General features: G+C 40.6%; 1 protein-coding gene across 1 annotated transcript in view; it reads right to left on the reverse strand.

Annotated features, from left to right (window-relative positions):
* The window catches only part of LOC107211745 (putative N-acetylated-alpha-linked acidic dipeptidase), a 28,614-nt gene extending 25,020 nt beyond the window's left edge, over nt 1-3,594 (reverse strand). The window contains exons 1-2 of the mRNA XM_015644157.3: nt 3,460-3,594; nt 2,012-2,120 (exon numbers count right to left, since the gene is read on the reverse strand). Coding sequence (XP_015499643.1) covers nt 2,012-2,120; nt 3,460-3,577 — 227 coding nt within the window. The 5' untranslated portion in view covers nt 3,578-3,594. The remainder of the gene's footprint in view (nt 1-2,011; nt 2,121-3,459) is intronic.
* Nucleotides 3,595-17,773: the final 14,179 nt, after the last annotated feature.

Here is a 17,773-nt window from a genome sequence, read left to right on the forward strand (position 1 = left end):
GTTTGCTTGTAAGAGATCTACAACAATCATCTAGTCCCACTGCCTGACCATGGCAGGGCAGACCATGTTAAAGCATGTTGTTAAGGACATTGTCTAAATGTCTTCTGACAAGCTTTTGGCGATTGACCACCTCTCTAAAATGCCTGTTTCAAATCTAAACATCCTCTTGATAAAGAAATGCTTCCTCATGTCCAGTCTGAACTTTCTCTGGTGTAGCTTTGAACTATTCCTATGCATCCTATCACTGGATACCAGGGAGAGAAAATGAGCACCTCTCTTGCCATGTCCCCTCCTTAGGAAGCTGTAGGGAGTAATGAGGTTTCCCCTCAGCCTCCTTTTCTCCAAACTAGACAACATCTTTAGCAGCCAAATGCTGCTGGATAAAACCACGTTCCTCTGATCATTCCAAAATCTAATATTGCACTAAAAGTCACTGTTATAGTGATAGCATCATCTTCTGGATGACATATACCGAACCAAGAGCACACTTATGTGTTATTGTGAGCAAGAATGATTGCTTTCTATAGGAGTTACAAGTGTTTAAGTAGCACATTTTAGTTAGAAGTTGATTTATGCAATAACATTTCCCTGTGTTACACTCCCATTTAACTGAATGTGTTTTTCTTCATTTTCTCTTCTAATCTGATTGCCTGTACTGGTAGTTCTGAGCAGTGACTAAACATCTGCTGTATTTCACTGCAGGACTGGCCACATGACAGCAAATGAGGTACAATGCTTTCTGCTTACATAGAGGCAGGGAGTTTAGAGGGCAGGAAGGTCCTTTCACAAAGGTGTTTAACAATAGTTGACTTTCCCGGAGCCAACACTCAGGGTAAGAGTCTAAAAACTCCTAAATCTTTGGTTTGGAATGTGTATGTTATAGTCCAGTACATGACTGCTACGTAGTAAAGAAACCACACTTTCCAGCTAATTTATCTGCAATAGTTCATGACAAATACACTTAAAACTAAAACAGTGAGATTGCCACAATCCTATAAACTGAAAATTGTCTTTTAGTAACTTCGTTTTGCACAACTCCATGCTATGTAATCAGACTGGGAGTATGAGGCTAATCTAAATTTGTTGATCATTCATAAAATAGTGGATGCACTTTCTTTATACTGAAATTAAATTCCTATCAATAAATAATATAATAACTTGTGGCCTATTACTGACTGGAATAAATTTAAGATTTTAACAAATACTACACTCTCTTAAAAGAAAAATAGTCCATTTACAAGTTTCCTAAAACAAACAAATTAAGTAGAAGTACTTGCAGTTAAAGCTTCTAAGTTACTAAATTAGAAATACTTATTACATTGATTAAATTTTAATAAACTTTAAAATACCTATATTGTCATGTTACATTGTTTTGAACAGTTTGAAGCATGGCTAACAAGTCAGAGAGGTGATTCTGCCCCTCTGCTCTGCTTCACGAGACCCCAGCTGAAGTGCTTTGCTCAGCTCTGAGACCCAATACAAGAAATACAAGGATTTGATGGAACAAGTCCCAGAGGAGGCCATGAAAACGATCAGAGGGCTGGAGCATCTCTTCTGAGAAGAAAGGCTGAGAGACTTGTGGCTGCTCAAGGAGAAGGCTCTGAGACCTTATAGCACTTCCCAGTATCTGAAGGGGGCTTACAAGGCTGGAGAGGGGCATTTTTCAAGGGCATTTAGTCATACAATAAGGGATAATGGCTTTAAACTGAAAGAAGTCAGGTTTAGATTGGATATTAGGAAGAAATTCTTTACTGTGAGGGTGGTGAGGCACTGGCATAGGTTGCACAGAGAAGATGTGGACCCCCCAGTCCTGGAAGTGTTCAAGGCCAGGTTGGACAGAGCTCTGAGAAACCTGCTCTAGTGGAAGGTGTCCCTGCCCATGGCAGGTGAGTTAGAACCAGAGGATCTTTAAGGTCCCTTCCAACCAATTCTATGATTCTGTGATCATTGGGCTGGCTCCCACTTGAAGGTTTTTTTCTTGTCTGAACTGATTAGTCTACACACTGCTTACTAAAGAAACTGCTTGATGTTTTCTGCTTTCATTTCAGCCATAAATGCTGTCCTCATGTCCTCATGAGTACTCAGAGATGTCTTCTTATCTGTAGGTTTTGCAAACCAGCCTGTACAACACATGAAAATACAAAAGTAAAAATATCAGAGCAATATTCCCATGACACACACCACTTCTCTTTGGTCTTACCACAAGATTTTCACTGTTTTACATTTTAGAACTGTTTTTATTTCAGCACATATAAGCAGATACCACCTAATGCAGGCTGCAAAGTCATGGCAGTATTAGTCCCACAAATGGCAAGAGAATTTATTTGTCTAGGTAAATGCTGAGTGATATAAAATACTATCTTATTCATCAGTTATTTTTCTGTAGATGTTAAGGAGAATTATCTATCTTCCTTGAGCACCAGAACATCATGCTGTCAGCCCATATAGTTACCTCAATAACAAGGCAGCAGCTTTATAAAAAATGCACAGATACACAGGCACACTTTTTCAGGAACCTATGTCTTGGAACTTCTTTCTCACTCTCTGGCTCCTTTCTGGAATCCTTCCCTTTCTGAGCAAGCACTACCAGATTAAATGATGAGAGGAACAGCTGGCTAGAAAGAGAAGTGTTCCTGACATTCATTTTTAAGTCAGACTGGACACGTTCAGTGCATGTACCAGAGCAGCTATATGGGTAGTGTGAATGAGAGAACCAGTGGGTTCAAGAGGGTAACAAGCTGGCACCAGTGAGGCACTGGTTACTGGCACAGAGAAAGGCTCCACATGAGAGAGGAATTCAGTCGGGGCTTCCCAATGGCACCAATCCCAAGTGCACACCAAATGGCATTGCAAAATACAAGGGGCTCTATTGTTTTCCTTCCTTCTGTAAGCTGGTCATGATTCATATGTGAAACCAAAAGGAAGGTAGGGAGGGGGAATCTCTTGTGGCGGCGACCCTCAGTCCTGCCTGCTTGGGACGAGGAGCAGGTGAGACACTGAAAGGCTATTTCTCCCCTCCTGCCCGTGCCCCTCCAGCCCCATGTTCACATTCCTGCCTCTCTGGCTGTGGCCGGTGCTGTCTCAAGGCAGAAGGGTCTAGGGGTAGGTATATCCTTCGTCCCCTCCTCACAAACCCAGCGCCCCTTTCTCTTGCCCACGACACTATTTTATTCCTACTTACTTTAACAAAAACTAAATAGAAAAACAAGGCAAAGCCACGAAAACCCTGTTCCAGCGGAGGAGCTGGACATCCCAGCGAGGGTCAGTGACTACCCGCTGTGAAGGGAGGGAGGCACGGAGCGCGGTGCCGGCCGGCTGAGCACGGACTCACCTCGGGCACCCTTGCCACAAACTCCCGGGCGCTGGAAACCCGCCCGCTTCTCCCGCCACCCCGGCCCTGAGCCCCGTCCCCCGGCTGGACGAGCCCCCGATGCGAAGGAGGGTTAGTCCGCACTGTACCGATGAGGAACCCGAGGAGGAAGAGCCCTGCCGCTGCTCCCAGGACGACAGCCCAGAAGCGGCCGCCGGCTGCCCTGGGGCCGGCCGACTCCGAGCGGCCGCCGAGCCACGTCCCCATGGCTGCCCCGGGCCCGCGGCTCCCGCCTGAGGCCGGGCGGGCCGGCCCCGCTCTCCCCGCCGGGGTAAGGCCCTCCCGCCGGCCCGCCCGGCCCCGCCTGCCGCCGGGCTGAGCTCCAGCCTGCTCCTCCGCCACAGCCCTGCCGTATCCCGCCGCCCCGTGTTTCGCAGAGACACTGAATCAAATAGGCTGGAAAAGACCTCTGAGTCCAACCTATGACTGAACACCAGCACAGCAACGAGACCATGGAACCAAGCACCACATCCAGTCCTTCCTTTAACATCTCCAAGGATGGTGATGGTGACTACACCACGTCCTTGGGCCCATTCCAATGTCTAATCACTCCTTCTCCAAAGAAACTTTTCTTAGTGTCCAGACTGAACCTCCCCTGGCACAGCTTGAGATTATGCCCTCTTGTTCTGTTCTTGGTGGCCTGGGAGAAGAGGCCGATGCCCGCCTGGCTGCAGCCTCCTCATAAGCAGTTGTAGAGATTGAAAAGGTCCCCCCTGAGCTCCCTCAGCTGATCCTCATAGGACACACACTCCAGAGCCTTCACCAGCTTCATTGAACTACTCTGGATACTGGAATGTCCCTCCTGAATGGAGTGGCCCAGAACTGGACACAGGATTCAAGGTTTGAGGACAGTATTGAGGACAGGGAGATGATTCCTTCCCTCTCCTGTTGGCCACACTATTACTGATACAGGCCAGGATGTGGTTGGCCTTTTTGGCCACCTGGGCACACAGTTCTTTTTGTTTACTACAAAGGGCAGTGAGAATTAAGAGCGATGACTTCCACACTTGGTTTGCCATGGATTTCTTACACTGTGTCATGCCACAGCATCCTCCACAGGCCACTCACCAGAGCTGGCAACGTCAGCAGAGCAAATCTGAGGAGGAAGAAATGTAAAACGTCAATGTTTTAAAATATACACTTTAAGAAACATTTTACTCCAATACCTGACAGACTCTGACAGGCTATTAAGGCTCTTCAGAGAGATATGTGCTGCTGCGAGGGTGGGTTGGCTATATGTATCTCCATGCCCTGTGTTTCCTTCTATTTTATGGAGGCACAGCCCCAAAGAGAGTGAGTACACTCACTTGCCAATTTGAGGGCAAGGCTGAAACTTTGTCCACTTCTGACTTTGTTGGTGTCTTTTTTTTCCACCTCTTAAAATTATCACTGCATGATTTTGGAAAAATTCAGTTCAGAGTTCATAACTGGGAGGAGTATGTACCTTTCAGGCAATGAAGAGAGTGGAACTTTGCCTGAAGAGGCAACCTCACCAGCTCTGCATGGATTTTAATCCTCAGAACCCTTGCTTGGGTGTCTGCTAGGGAGACAGCTGACATTTGACACAAAAAGTCTGAAGTTGTGCTGTACCTGTGTCCACATACAGTACAGGCAGTCTGTACTCAGCAGCAGTGCAAGGACTGTGCACTCACTGCTCCTACTGTGCCATGCTATTTGCTGATGCAGACAAAACCTGAACCTAGGATGAATTCCAGACATTGGACTTTGTCTTGCCTCATCTGCAGAACCTAAGAACCTATCACACCAGGAAATCTTGATAGAAGAACACTAGAGAGCTACTGTGGAAAGCAGAAGTGTTTGCTTCTAAAAATGGTACATCAATAACACAATAGTAACATGCTTTGAAATTTTCTAAGAGACCAAAAAAACCCCTGTAAATGACCAACCAGAAGCTAATAAATAAATAAACAAACAAATAAATAAATAAATATATTTGTGATATTGGTCCCGTCTCCAGGACTATTGTATGCAGTCTGACTCTGCTGTGTAGAAGCCCTGCTTCTGATACTCTGGGCAGGGTACTCCATCACATTGTCAAGTCAAACTCAGATGCCTGACAAGTTGCCATCAGCTTACTGACAGTTGTATAAAACATTCTGGAATCCCCAGCTTTCCCCTATAATATATAGGGATCATAAATTTGGAAGTGTGCATGGTGGATGGTTTTACTTCTGCCCTGTTGTTTACTTTCATTCCCCTTCCTGTACCTGCACAATGTGCCTGTATTTGTTACCCCTCTGCTATTCAGTGGTGGATGATGAAACCAAGGCAGTGTTAAGTAGACTGAAGAATGAACATGTCTTCTGGTATTCTGAGAAAGATTAATTTGGCCAGGGGACCTTTGGGCATAAAACATCTTTGGGAGAGCTGCTGGATCAGTTAATTGTTTTTTGAGGCACTTGGAAATTAGGTTAATGAAGCACTGTGGGACCAGGCACTGAACAAAAACATATCTCTTGATTAGTATTCTAGAGGGATTTAATCAATCCCAGTGGTTTATGGCCACACTTTTTCAAGTGTAATAAGATGGAAAGGAGAAGTGAGGCAATTGAGATGGGAATATTGTTAAAAGTTTGGTGTTGTTTATTACTCTAAAATGAACTGACCTGCCCACACCACTTAGAAGTTCTGAATTACTGCTTTGAGATGTTTTATATGTAGTTTTTTTCCAGTGTGCTTGCAACTTGGGCAGCACATTATGAACTTTAAACACTACTACAATAGCAGCAGGCAAAGGTCATAGAAAAAATTTATTCAAGAGTAAATGGCAGTTGTGATAAATGCATTAAATTTTATGCTTGTTCTATACAGAATCATATAGGTCACTTTGTAGGCAAAGCCATTTCACTAAGCCAAAAGTAGGAAAAGTTAATTCTTCTTCTGTTTCTGTGAAAAATCTTCTAGTAATCAAAGTACTAGAAATATTTTTTTTCTTATATCTGAGATTCAAGGAATGTATGAAAGTTTTTCAATACATCTGCTTGAAGAAACAGACTTGCTGAGTTTTGAGATGCAAAGTTTAGTCAGTGTTTTGGTTAGGATTATCCACTTATTTATTATTACACTGTTTTTCTTAGTCCCAGCTGCAACCAATGGTAGCATCTTTTCTTGAAGTTGTTAAGGAACCTGCTGGTATGTTCAGGTGTTGTTCAAACATGGATACAATAAGTTCAACTTCTGTGTTACTTTGTTTTTATATACCCACTCCATAACTCTATTCTTTGTTAGCCCTTCAGCATGTGAAAATGTTGTCGCCATAATTTACTGCACATAACACTTGGAAATATTTGTGGTGAGGTTTCTTCATATACCTGCTAATTCTGTGCTTCTGAGTTTGCTCAGATTTGGGATTTAAGAAGAGTGGGGACAAGTTGTCTCAGTGATGGTTTTTGCAGTAGCCTTTCATTACTCTGATTCACAAAGCTATTTTGACAGATGATTGAGTTAGGAAGTTCCAAATTCTTTTGTTTAGGGAAGAAAACAGAGAAGGTGGAAGTAGCTACGTCATTTACTACCCACTGAAGGAACAGCCAGTTTAGTGTGGAGGTAACATTACTGTGGTGTCCAAGGCCAGCCTTTATAACCTGTCAAATAAAGGTGTGTTTTCTTGTAGCTGCCAGTCTTTGATACAGTTTTAACTTCGAGAAAGTGAATGAAAAGAAGATTCTTAAATGCATGGAATTCTGCTGTGGAATTATGTCAGGGTCCAAGGGGAGGCCAGCAAGGAGACATCATAGGGGACATCTGCTACTGACTGCTCTGTCAAACTGAGAAAATGGGTCAAGCCTTCTTTAAACAACTAGAAGTTTCATTATTACAGGGTCTTCAGCATGGGAGCACTCAAACAGGCTGCCCAAAGATGTGGTATAAAAAATCTTGGAGCTTCTCCAAACACCTGAACAAAGCCCTGTGCAACCTGATCTAACTTGGATCCTAGCTCTGTTTTGAGTAGGAGTTGGTCTGAGTTGACCTTCTGGGGTCCCTTCTAATGTTTTCTTATGAGACTCTAATTTTAATGCTTGTGGATTAAGATGTGGGCTGCTTTGTAAATGCTAAAGTCTATGTTTCGCTGTCAAAAATTTAAGGAACAGATAGTAAAATAAAAACACTTGCCTCTTTCCCAGGGGTTCTGTAGGATTAAATCATTTCCTTAAAAAAAACAAAAACAAAAACAAAAAAACCCAACAAATTACTGCATTCCAAGTCTCTATTGGGCTATAGAAACAATCACTAATTAAATTTTGGTTTGGATAGAAGTCATTGTTATATACTTCATGAGTGAAATGAATTGCATATATTGTTGTAAAATGTCAATAGAAGAGCATGAAATGAAACCTAGACTTTTCACCTAGAAACCTTTTCTTGCACTTTATTCTAGCTTCATATTTTCAAACAATTCAAAATATCAATTTCACACTTTATTCATATAGGGCATGCAAATAATAAGTAGGTTTATAACTCATGTTTTCCTTTCTCACACTGTATACTCTTCTCATTGTATTTGCATTAGAAAGTACATAGATAAAACTTTGAAGATGCCTAGAAACCATGCTGCTTTTGATTTTCACAAGTCACTACAGTGCTTCTGAAACATCCCATTCTGCAAGGTGCCACACATGGCAATGTACTGGAAAGAAAATGTGAGCTTGCTTAATATTTTTCTCCTTACAGGCATCTGTGTAGAGAAATCAGCATCCTGATTCCGTGCTTAATTAAAACACGAGGCAGTCCTAGAATCATAGGTTCACAGACTAGTTTGGACTGTAAGAGACCTCTGAAGTCCATCTCATCCAACCACCCTGCCGTGGGTAGTGACACCTTCAACTAGACCAGGTTGCTCAGAATGTTACATCAGCTTGCCTTAGTCTATCCAAGCATGGGACATCCACAGTCTTCCTGAGCAACCTGTTCCAGTGTTTTACCTTCATAGTAAAGAAATTCTTCCTTGTATCTAGTCTGAATCTACCCTCATTTAGTTTAAAATAATTTCCATTTGTCCTATCAGCACAGACCCTACTAAAAAAGTCTGTCCTTATTTCTCTTACCTCCTTGAATTCTTGGTAGTCGAGTTTTTTACCTGCCTTGTTAGGTTTGTGCCTTGACCCTATGCTGTTAGCTTAGAGATCTGTGGGGTATTTGCTGTGATAAGACACCTTCTGCTATGACTCTGGTGACTATCAAAAAAGCAGCAGGGCAGAGCTGCTTTTCTTCTGTAAAGGCTCATTAATTTTATCCTCCTTTCCTCTCTGGGTTCTTTTTGTATCCTCTTTCCTCCTCTTCTAGCTATTAAAGATTTCCAAGGGATTCAGTCTTTACAGCCTAAAGGAAAGGGTGATGAATTTGCCATAGTAACTACCTGTTCAGGTGCACTCTTTTGTTGACTTCCTTCTGTATTGAATGGTGATACTTGTTATTGTGTCTGAAATAATTGTGCTCCCATCTTCTGGGGCTTCCTAATGAAATGCTGAAACACTAACTTCTACAAAGGTCATAGAAGTAAATATCCATCTGTTTGCAGAAGGGAGTTTGGTTTTTCAAATAGTCCAACATTTTGGGGTAGTTCACTGTGAAAGAAGGAAGAAGAAGGTACCGTGAGCTAGCGTAAAGGCCCATAAGGATCTGAGCTAAACATGGAAAGAGGGGAGGAAATTCTCAGTTGTAGCCAGTTCTAACAGAAACCTCAGTGCTGCAAGATAGGAAGGTGCTGTGCTGATTTAAAAGCTTTTCCTATTGAATGAAGAGCTGTTGCTGTTAGTACTGCTGTTGGCTTCACAACTCAGTTCTCTTCCAGTTGTCATACTCACTGGACTGCTTATGAATGGATTCTTTAGGTTTCATCACTATGGTACAGTACTTACTACTATCAACTTCAATTTACTGCTGGATTATGGTGTTGATTTGATATGTGGAGGAGTCAGACAGCGCTTCATATGAGACAAAACGTGATCCAGGGAGTATCTGCCCCTTTTCTAGCATCAGAATGTTGCACCAGCTCAAGGTGCCCTGTGTTAATGGCACCATGAGAACAGAAATGGCTTGTTGTTACTGCACAATCGACTCCACCATGGCTGAGTTGCCTTGCATCATTTTACGGCTTCAGAAGTTTTTACAGAAATATACAGAAACTCTTCTGTGTCTGTGTTCAGCTTTTGCCTTCCCACAACACTGATCTCTCCCATATTGGAAGTACAGAAAGTGCATTTGCTTCTTGTTTTTGCGCCAGAGATTGGGGTGACAATGTAGAAAACAAGGAGAATGGAAAAGAATAATGTATGCATGGAAATGCTCTCAAATGTTAGAGCATAGCTAATATCAAAATATGTGCCTCTCTGAGAAATGAATAAAGTGCAGTTTAGTCATGTTGCAGCTGCCTTAAGATGAGCATCCTGACCATTTTTGCTTTCCTTAAAGCTTCACTGGAGTGCTCTGAAGCCTACAAATATTCTAGCTTTTTCATGCTACAGGAGCAAAAGAAAAGAGGGTTTTTTCTGTGCTTATTTGCACAGACTTAAATTGTAGTACCTGTTAAATAACCCTCCTTATTGGCAGTGAGTCACAGTTAGCCAGCATGTATTCTTGGAATTTTACAGAATAGTTTTGTTGCTGTGATTATCGCTGTTGTATGCATTTTGGCTATTTGTCTCTCCTAGCTGCTTATTCTTTAAGATTTTTTATTGCAGCTGGAAGAGATTTAGTATATGTAGACAGAAGCAGGAAACCATTTCAATTCTGTTGGTGAACAAGACATAGTGACTTCAACTTTTAAAAACAAGTTAAAAATAGGTACCGCTGTTATGGATATTTGTGTTTGTTGTGTGATTACATCGTAATGCAAAATATGAAGCTTATTTTTTTAACAGTTTCCTGTTGTGAATTTTATTTTCTCAGAAATGAGAGCCTAATAATTCTCAGTGGGATTTTTGTGGTCAGATGTAAGAAATAAGTACTTGCACAAGAAGTTTACAAGGTCTATTTCAATTTTTGCCCTATTCAGGATAATTCTGTGGTTTAAGGTTTCATGTTCCTTTATTTCTTTTTATTCCTTTTATTATACAGAGAAATTAGAATATTTGGCCTTAGCACCATTTTTCCTGCATTGTTTGAAAAACCTTGCATGATACTTCTTTTAATCCTTACAGAGTCTGAAGTGCAGAGTCTTTCTGACTTATCTGAGGTCATTGTAGTAGACACAAAGTTCTCTGATTTCCCAGCCCTGTGTCCTGGCCACAAGACTACAGTATTCCAAAGACAGACAGTAGTATTCCTTATATCTCCAATCTTCTTCCAGATGATGAGCTAACTAATCCTTTGTATGGGCAACTGCTGCTATTGCAAAGGCAAATAGTTTTGACAAAGATAGTTATGCACTGTGTGCATGTAGAAAAATTAAATGCTACCAGAGGAAGTTCCACAGACTATATATTATGATATTATGAAAATATCATAATTTCCACTGTCAGTAAAAACTGGGGAGGATTTTCTTCCTCTCCATTTGTCTGCATATTTCAAGCACTGTCGTTCCTTGAGGAATATCCCAGTGGCCTGGGAACTCTCTCCCAAAAAGACACCTAAATACTTGAATGATTTTCAGTACTGCATACAAATCTGTAGTGTTGGCCTGAACCACAGCAGTCTTATTCTCTAGTCTTCTTAAAAAGAAACTGCACCAGCATGAAATTGGATTGATACACAAGTAAATCAGACTCCTGAACTTTTTGTGATCACCGTGTGAAGGACAAATTGAAGTGCACTCAACCTCTTGATAAAAAAAAGCAATTGGGAGAGCAATAAAAGTATATGCAGCTGTAGGAAAAAAAAAATGTGAGCAAAGGACAGAGTTCAGATTAAAGACAGAAGCTGAAGAAAGGCAAGGCAAGAAATAAACAACTCTTTAAAAAACCTCTTGTGAAAGTCCTGCAGGGTAAGGGGAAAAATGCATTCTCCTGCCCTGACCTCTAAAGAGAAGTCATCAGTTCTCTGAAACTCTATGTGAAAAGGAAGTGCTAACATCTGTTTTTCCATGTTCAATCAGTGAATTTGATATTGTTTTCAGAAAGAAATTCGCTTCAAGAATTCAGTCACTTTGGCTGTCCTACACAGCAGTGTAAGGAAAACCCTCTTATGCTGAGCCTTTTTATGTTGAAAATGCATCATTCTAGTGGAGCTTGAAACAAGCACTAAACTAAATTGACTGAAATGAGATTCTGGAAGCTTTCAGGGTGAATGAAATTGGTTCTATGGGGTCCACTTCTTCCCTCACTCACTATGAGATTACTTACTTCAGTTGTAAATGCCTTTCCTTCTTCTCTTGTTAGGAGATAACAATAATTCCTACACTCCTGTGGTTCAATTAAAATTACATTTAACTCTGAACCTTCAAGTATGAGGTAAAAAACAGTGACTCTGAGATCTGCCATGCCTATCTGGTTTTTTTTCCTTCTGTGTTAATGGCAGGCATGAGAGATCAGGTCTGGTTTTGCTGCTGAATATCATTATCATGAAAAAAAGATCTCTTCACAGATGTGAGAAATGCAAACCAAACACATTTCCTGCACCTCCATGGAAAGTGAAAGACTGAAGTGAAAAGATGTAGGGCAGTAGGTATGTATGGCCACCAGTTCAGTAAGTCCCATCAGCAGGTGATGATGGTCAATGAAATTGATGCAGACTTTAGGTTTGCTTACTAAAAGGCTACTAAAAATATAGAAGTTGATGAGAACTTACTGGATATTTCTTAGTTGCTAAGAAGGAGCTGTGAAGGTACACTACATTTAGCATCCCAATCTATAAATGTGATCATTGGAATAAAATGACATTAGTTTTCATATGTGGAACATATGTGATATTTCATGTTCTGTATTATTAATTTGTGCTTTAGGGGCACACCTGCATCCTCAGGTGGGTCTGGTGCTATGCATATAGGGATGCCTGTGAAATATGGCATTGTAACCATACATATTTGACTGAAGGCTTTACATGGGTATTTTATCAAAATGTGTAACCATTTCTCCATCATCTGAAGAGTTTAAATAAAGGCAGTCAGACTTACTTACAGTATTTCACTGAGTCCTTGGAGAAATTGTGTTCTACATTCTGAACCCCAGGGTGAATCCTTCAGAGTCCTACAGAAAGGGGTTAAAAATGAAATGTTTCCAATGGCAGCTTGTTCTTCTGTTGGAGCAAGCCAAATTTATTTGAAAAGACAGCATAGAAACAGGGAATCTGGGGAGAATTAATGCTATTTTGAAAATATGAATGGAACAGTGCTAATTTGAAAGGGTTTTGATGAAAGCGAACAATCTATCCTATATAAATTTCATAGAATTGCATCCTGAGTAGCATGAAACCTCAGTCATTAGACTGCTTCACAATGTGCATATCTTTTCCTCTTCTGGTGCTCTTGACTGTCTCAATATGAGCCTCCAGGACATCACAACCAACCAACACCTTCTGTTATTGACTGACAATACTGTTTAGATTCTATAGGATCCAGGGATGTGCTTGCAGAGCTGGTGTTCTCCTAGACAAAGGATGAGGACCATATGATAATCTCTTGCTTTTCTACATGCAACTACATTTTAGAGCTTTAAATGTCAAGTATTTTTAGAGCTCTTAATCAGAGCATAAGTTACATGAGAGACAGAGAGGGAGAACAAAACAATTGCTGATTTATGGAAGCAAAAGAGTAAAATAGGACAATTGTTGAGAACTTGCATATGTGAATAATGACTCTTGGAATATCTCCTACATGTTACTAACCCAGAAATAAAAGAAACCGATAATACACACATATCCTTTAAAAAATGTGGTTTTAAAAAGCATGATCGAAAATTTATTTTCCTTATGCAATTTTTACATTTACCCACCAGATGGCAGCCACAGACTGCCCACTGACTGGCGCATACTAACCTATTTATATAACATCTATGACCCGAGAACAGTCTGACAGGAGCTGCTTTGCTTTCAAGGAAGTCAGCAAAAATAAATGCAACTGTAAATTGAGCAGTTTGGTTCTTCTGATTTCCAGTTATGCTTGCTTTATGTAAGTGCAGCTACAGCATTTACCATTTGGAAAAGTGAGGAATCTGGTCTTATGTGTGTGCAAAGGTGTGCCTATGTAATGCATTTAAATCAATGGAATTAATACATTCTTTGAGGGTTACATTCTCCTTACAGCTCTTTTTCTGGTCTGGTCGGGTCAGGTCAGGTCCTCAGCTCCCTGGAGAGAAACAATGATACACATTCAATCTATTTACACTGGCCTAAGCTCGTCAAAACAATAGCCCCAGTTTGACAGCATCCGGTAACATGCAGCCCACTGACTACACTGACACTTGATAAATCTCATCCATTCAGTGTCAGAGGTTCTGGTCAGACTTTTTGAAATTCATGCATTCTTTCTTGATTTCTTATATCTTCTTTCATTCCCTGTCATGCCTACTGTGTGGGAGACACAGCAGTGCACTGGAGCTTGCTTGAAGAATTCCTCCTGTGAGGAACCTGCTAGGATCTCCTTGTTTCAGCCCAGTCTTCCACTCCTTTATGCCACTGTTAAAAAAATACCTTAGTTCTCTCACTATCACATCATCAGGAGCAAAAAAAATGAAGTCTGACTTAGGTACTTTGAAAGCAGATGCCTGAATTTTTCAATCAGAGATGATGGCCAGCATTTTGCAGAGATGTAACTGCTGGACTGGACCCTGTGCAAATTTGTCATGGGATGGGACTTTGTTAGAAGGTTTGCTAAGGGTGGGAGAACTATCACCAGAATAAGAAGAGACATGTCCAGGATCACAGAGTTTATCTAGACAGAACCAAGAGAGATCCCAGGTATTCCAGGTCACTAACACCATAGCATTCACTCTATAAGCAGTATCACTTTAAGCCTGTTGTTTTCTGTAGCTCTTAGAACTTGTTTTAATTTTCATGTAGTGGCTACTTAATTTAGAATTTACTGTCCAAGGAGGACACAAGAATAGCAACAGGAGAAACTGATTTTTCCTAAGACCCAACAGATGTGTGCTTTATATTTGGCTTTTGTTTTGCCTGTGTGCGGAGAGGTTTTCTGAGCCAGCAAGATTTGGAGGACATAGAAAACTCCAGAATTTTAATAGTCTTGCTGTTCCACTGGATAATTTGAATGAGCAGCCTGGGAGGGATCATAAAGAACAGAGATGAGCACAAAACAAAACGTGGCCTAGTGACTAAAAGGCATTTGCATCTTTCAAGAGAAAATCTTTCCGTATTAATATAGTTTCTCTGATTCAAGGAAGGGCAGAAAATGGCTCTCTATCTAATTGGACTTTGGCCAGCCTTGACAGTATTTTTCTAAGAGGATTTTTGTATTTTTATTTATCTCTGAACACCTTTTATCCTTAAAAGAAAAAAAGGAAGCCATCCCTCAAATGAAGCTTAAATCCAAAAGGAAAAGTTGCACAGCTGAGTGGATGACAAGAAATAATGTTAGAACTTCCCCAAAACCTCCTTTTAATCTCGAATGGTGCAGTGGAGGAGGTGTATGTCTTTTATCTATGGAAAAGAAAAAATGAAACTTTTTGCATGTTTGGGATGTCATAATAACTGGGGAATCTTGCACTTGTATAGGCTGAGGTAGTAAGAAGCCAAGAGACATAATTTTTGTTTTTTCAGTCGCCTTGTGATGTGGATGAATAAAGGGAAGGTTTTCTCTCTTCTGCAGAACTACTTTTCCATAGGAAAACCTAATCTCTCCCCATCATGACATCCTGGTCTCCAGCAAGCTCCTGGCTCATCAAGCTCTAGAGCAGCTCTGAGGTTACTCCAGGCTGACGGAAATCAAGGCATGTACAAGCTCAAACAGAAAAGTGTGTTAGAGTACTGAGATCAAAATATCTTGTAGTAGGCCAGTGTGCTTTTTAACAGCATCCTGTTGGACTGTAAATCTGTAGGGGAAGTGCAGTGCCACAGACTCTTCTGTCTCTCTGTTGGTCTGACAGGAAGAAGCAGCACAGTGGTGGGATGCAGCTCAGGCCAGCCAGCTGCAGCCAACACCCTCAGTCAGTTAGCCAGAAGGAAGCTGTGATGCCACAGTTTGATGTACCTAGGAGGGAGCACAAAGTGAGGGCCACTGGCATGGGTCCCTTGTGATTATGCCCTCTTTCTTTCATGTTGACTGAAGGAGAAGACAAAAGGGGTGACCTTGGTTGTCTTGGTTCTGTGAGCAGCTATTCCTGTTTTCTTATCCTTGGTTTTGATTTGAGAACTGGTCTTCAAAAGGAACATAGCTATGAAGTTGATGTCTAACTAGCTGTTTGTCTCAGTTCTACCTTAAACAGCAGCCTACACATTTGAAAGGCTGAACGGATGAGAAATCACAGGCCCACTTCTTTCCTTCCCACACATTTCACTTGCGGGAAGCTTTTCTGAAAGGCTTTGCCATTCACTGCTTCCTGACCTACTTTACTCCACACGTGTAGACTGGGAAGGTTTTCAGCAGTTACTGATCATTCTCTTCTGGAAAGTTAAACTGGCAATACTATTTCTATTTACATCTTAGGAAAAAAGAATGTTACTCATGCCCTAAGGCAAGGTCATCATTTGCCTTCAGTTTAGGTAATATGAAAGAACATGCCTATTAGGGCTTTTGCTTTGGATATTAACTGCCAGCTCTTCACTAAAACAAAAGATGCCACATCCTTATATCTTCAGGATGTTTTGAGACCAGCATGAACACCCCAAGCTGTTGGTGCTTTTTTGTTTCCAGTCTTGAAGGTCAGGTCTTGCATAGCTAAGCTATTGTTCATTTCCAACAAACAAACACAAAAGTAAATTTACTTAGCTAAATCTGATACTTGCTGCTGTAAAACAATATAATTATTCTTAATAAAAAAATTGGTTTTATTCAACTGTGTATTGGACTAGAGCAGTGGTAGAATCTGCCATCCTAGAATATATATTGTATAATTTACAGATGCCTAATAGCTGCTATATTACTGATTTCTTCACTTTCTATATATATAGATACACAGAAAAAAAACCCAAACACATTATATGCCTGTTACTTAAGAGCAACACAGAGTGCAGAAACTTTAAATAACTTGCTAGAGTCCTGTTGCTGCAAAACCAGAGTAATGTTATATTTTAAAAATGAATTTGAAATTATACTGCCTGTGGAATATTTAAATTATAAAAATCCTTGAAGTTGCCAACTGCTTTGGCTGGGGGTGGAAGATTGTTTTTATTAGATAAAGTACCCTTGCAAACTTCTTTTTTATCTGGTGTTTTACTGGGATGTTGGGATATTTCTTCATTTTATAAATGGAGTCATTAGTAAAGAATGATGCTATGGTGCTTCACCAGCCAGTCACTTTTAACAGGAAAAATGTTTGTGAAGCTCAATTTGACTGTTGGTCCTTGTCTTGATCCTACTGCTTCAGGAGCTGATTGTGCAAGAGACTCAACTCTTGGACCTTTTTTACATATTCATGCTACATGGCAACAGAAGAGCTCTGTGGTTATTTCTACCAGATGTTATACATGAGGAAATTCCATCTTGAATATTTGGTTTTTTAGAATAGAAACATCTTGAAATTTTATTATTATTACAAAAGTTATCTGTTTATATTTCAGTGAACAATGTTGGTACTGCTTCTGAGATGACATGAAAATACCTGTGTTTTTACTGCCCCATCCACTGTATCTGTTACAAATATGCCCTTATGTCTTTGCCTGTTTCTCATATGCCACACAGGAAGGCATGTTGAGGAAGAGTGTTATTTAACAAATGCAATGGAAATATGTGTTAAGACTTTAAAAAATGCCCAGTTATTGCAATATTTCAATTTGAAGGAAAGCAAAAGATCTTACCTTGCTGTTGTTAATTTGATTTTGCAGACAGGCATTGGAGTCTACTTTTGGCAAATCATTCTTTCTGAGGTGTTTGAAGGTTCACATCCGAGAACCTGAGATCTCTGGCTCTGACTTGCTATGCCAACTGGAAAATTATCCCTTCTGTTATTTTCAGGACTTTTTTATAAAATAAAACAGACACACTCAATTTTATTCACATTTCAGTTTCATTCACATAAACACATAAAGCAGCCCTCAAATGAAAAATATTACAGTGAAACAGGTCTTGTTTTTTCCCTCGTTTGTACTCCTACTACTGTGTAGAAGACAGTAAAGCAATGAAAGTAATGAAGCTGCTTAGAACAAAAGGAGGAGGCAGAAAATGAGATGGGCATAGCTGAAAGAATTGAAAGCTATTGAACAGCCTAGATCAAGATGAGATTGTGTAGTCAGATTCACTGCCTTGAATTTCTTGCCAAAAACAATTTGGAGCGTATTTTTGTTAAAGGACTGCAGTATTTTCTCTGCGTCATATCTCAAAGAAAGGTTTGCAGC

Source organism: Parus major, chromosome 1 (genome assembly GCF_001522545.3).
Source record: "Parus major isolate Abel chromosome 1, Parus_major1.1, whole genome shotgun sequence".
NCBI classification, from domain to species: Eukaryota; Metazoa; Chordata; class Aves; order Passeriformes; family Paridae; genus Parus; species Parus major.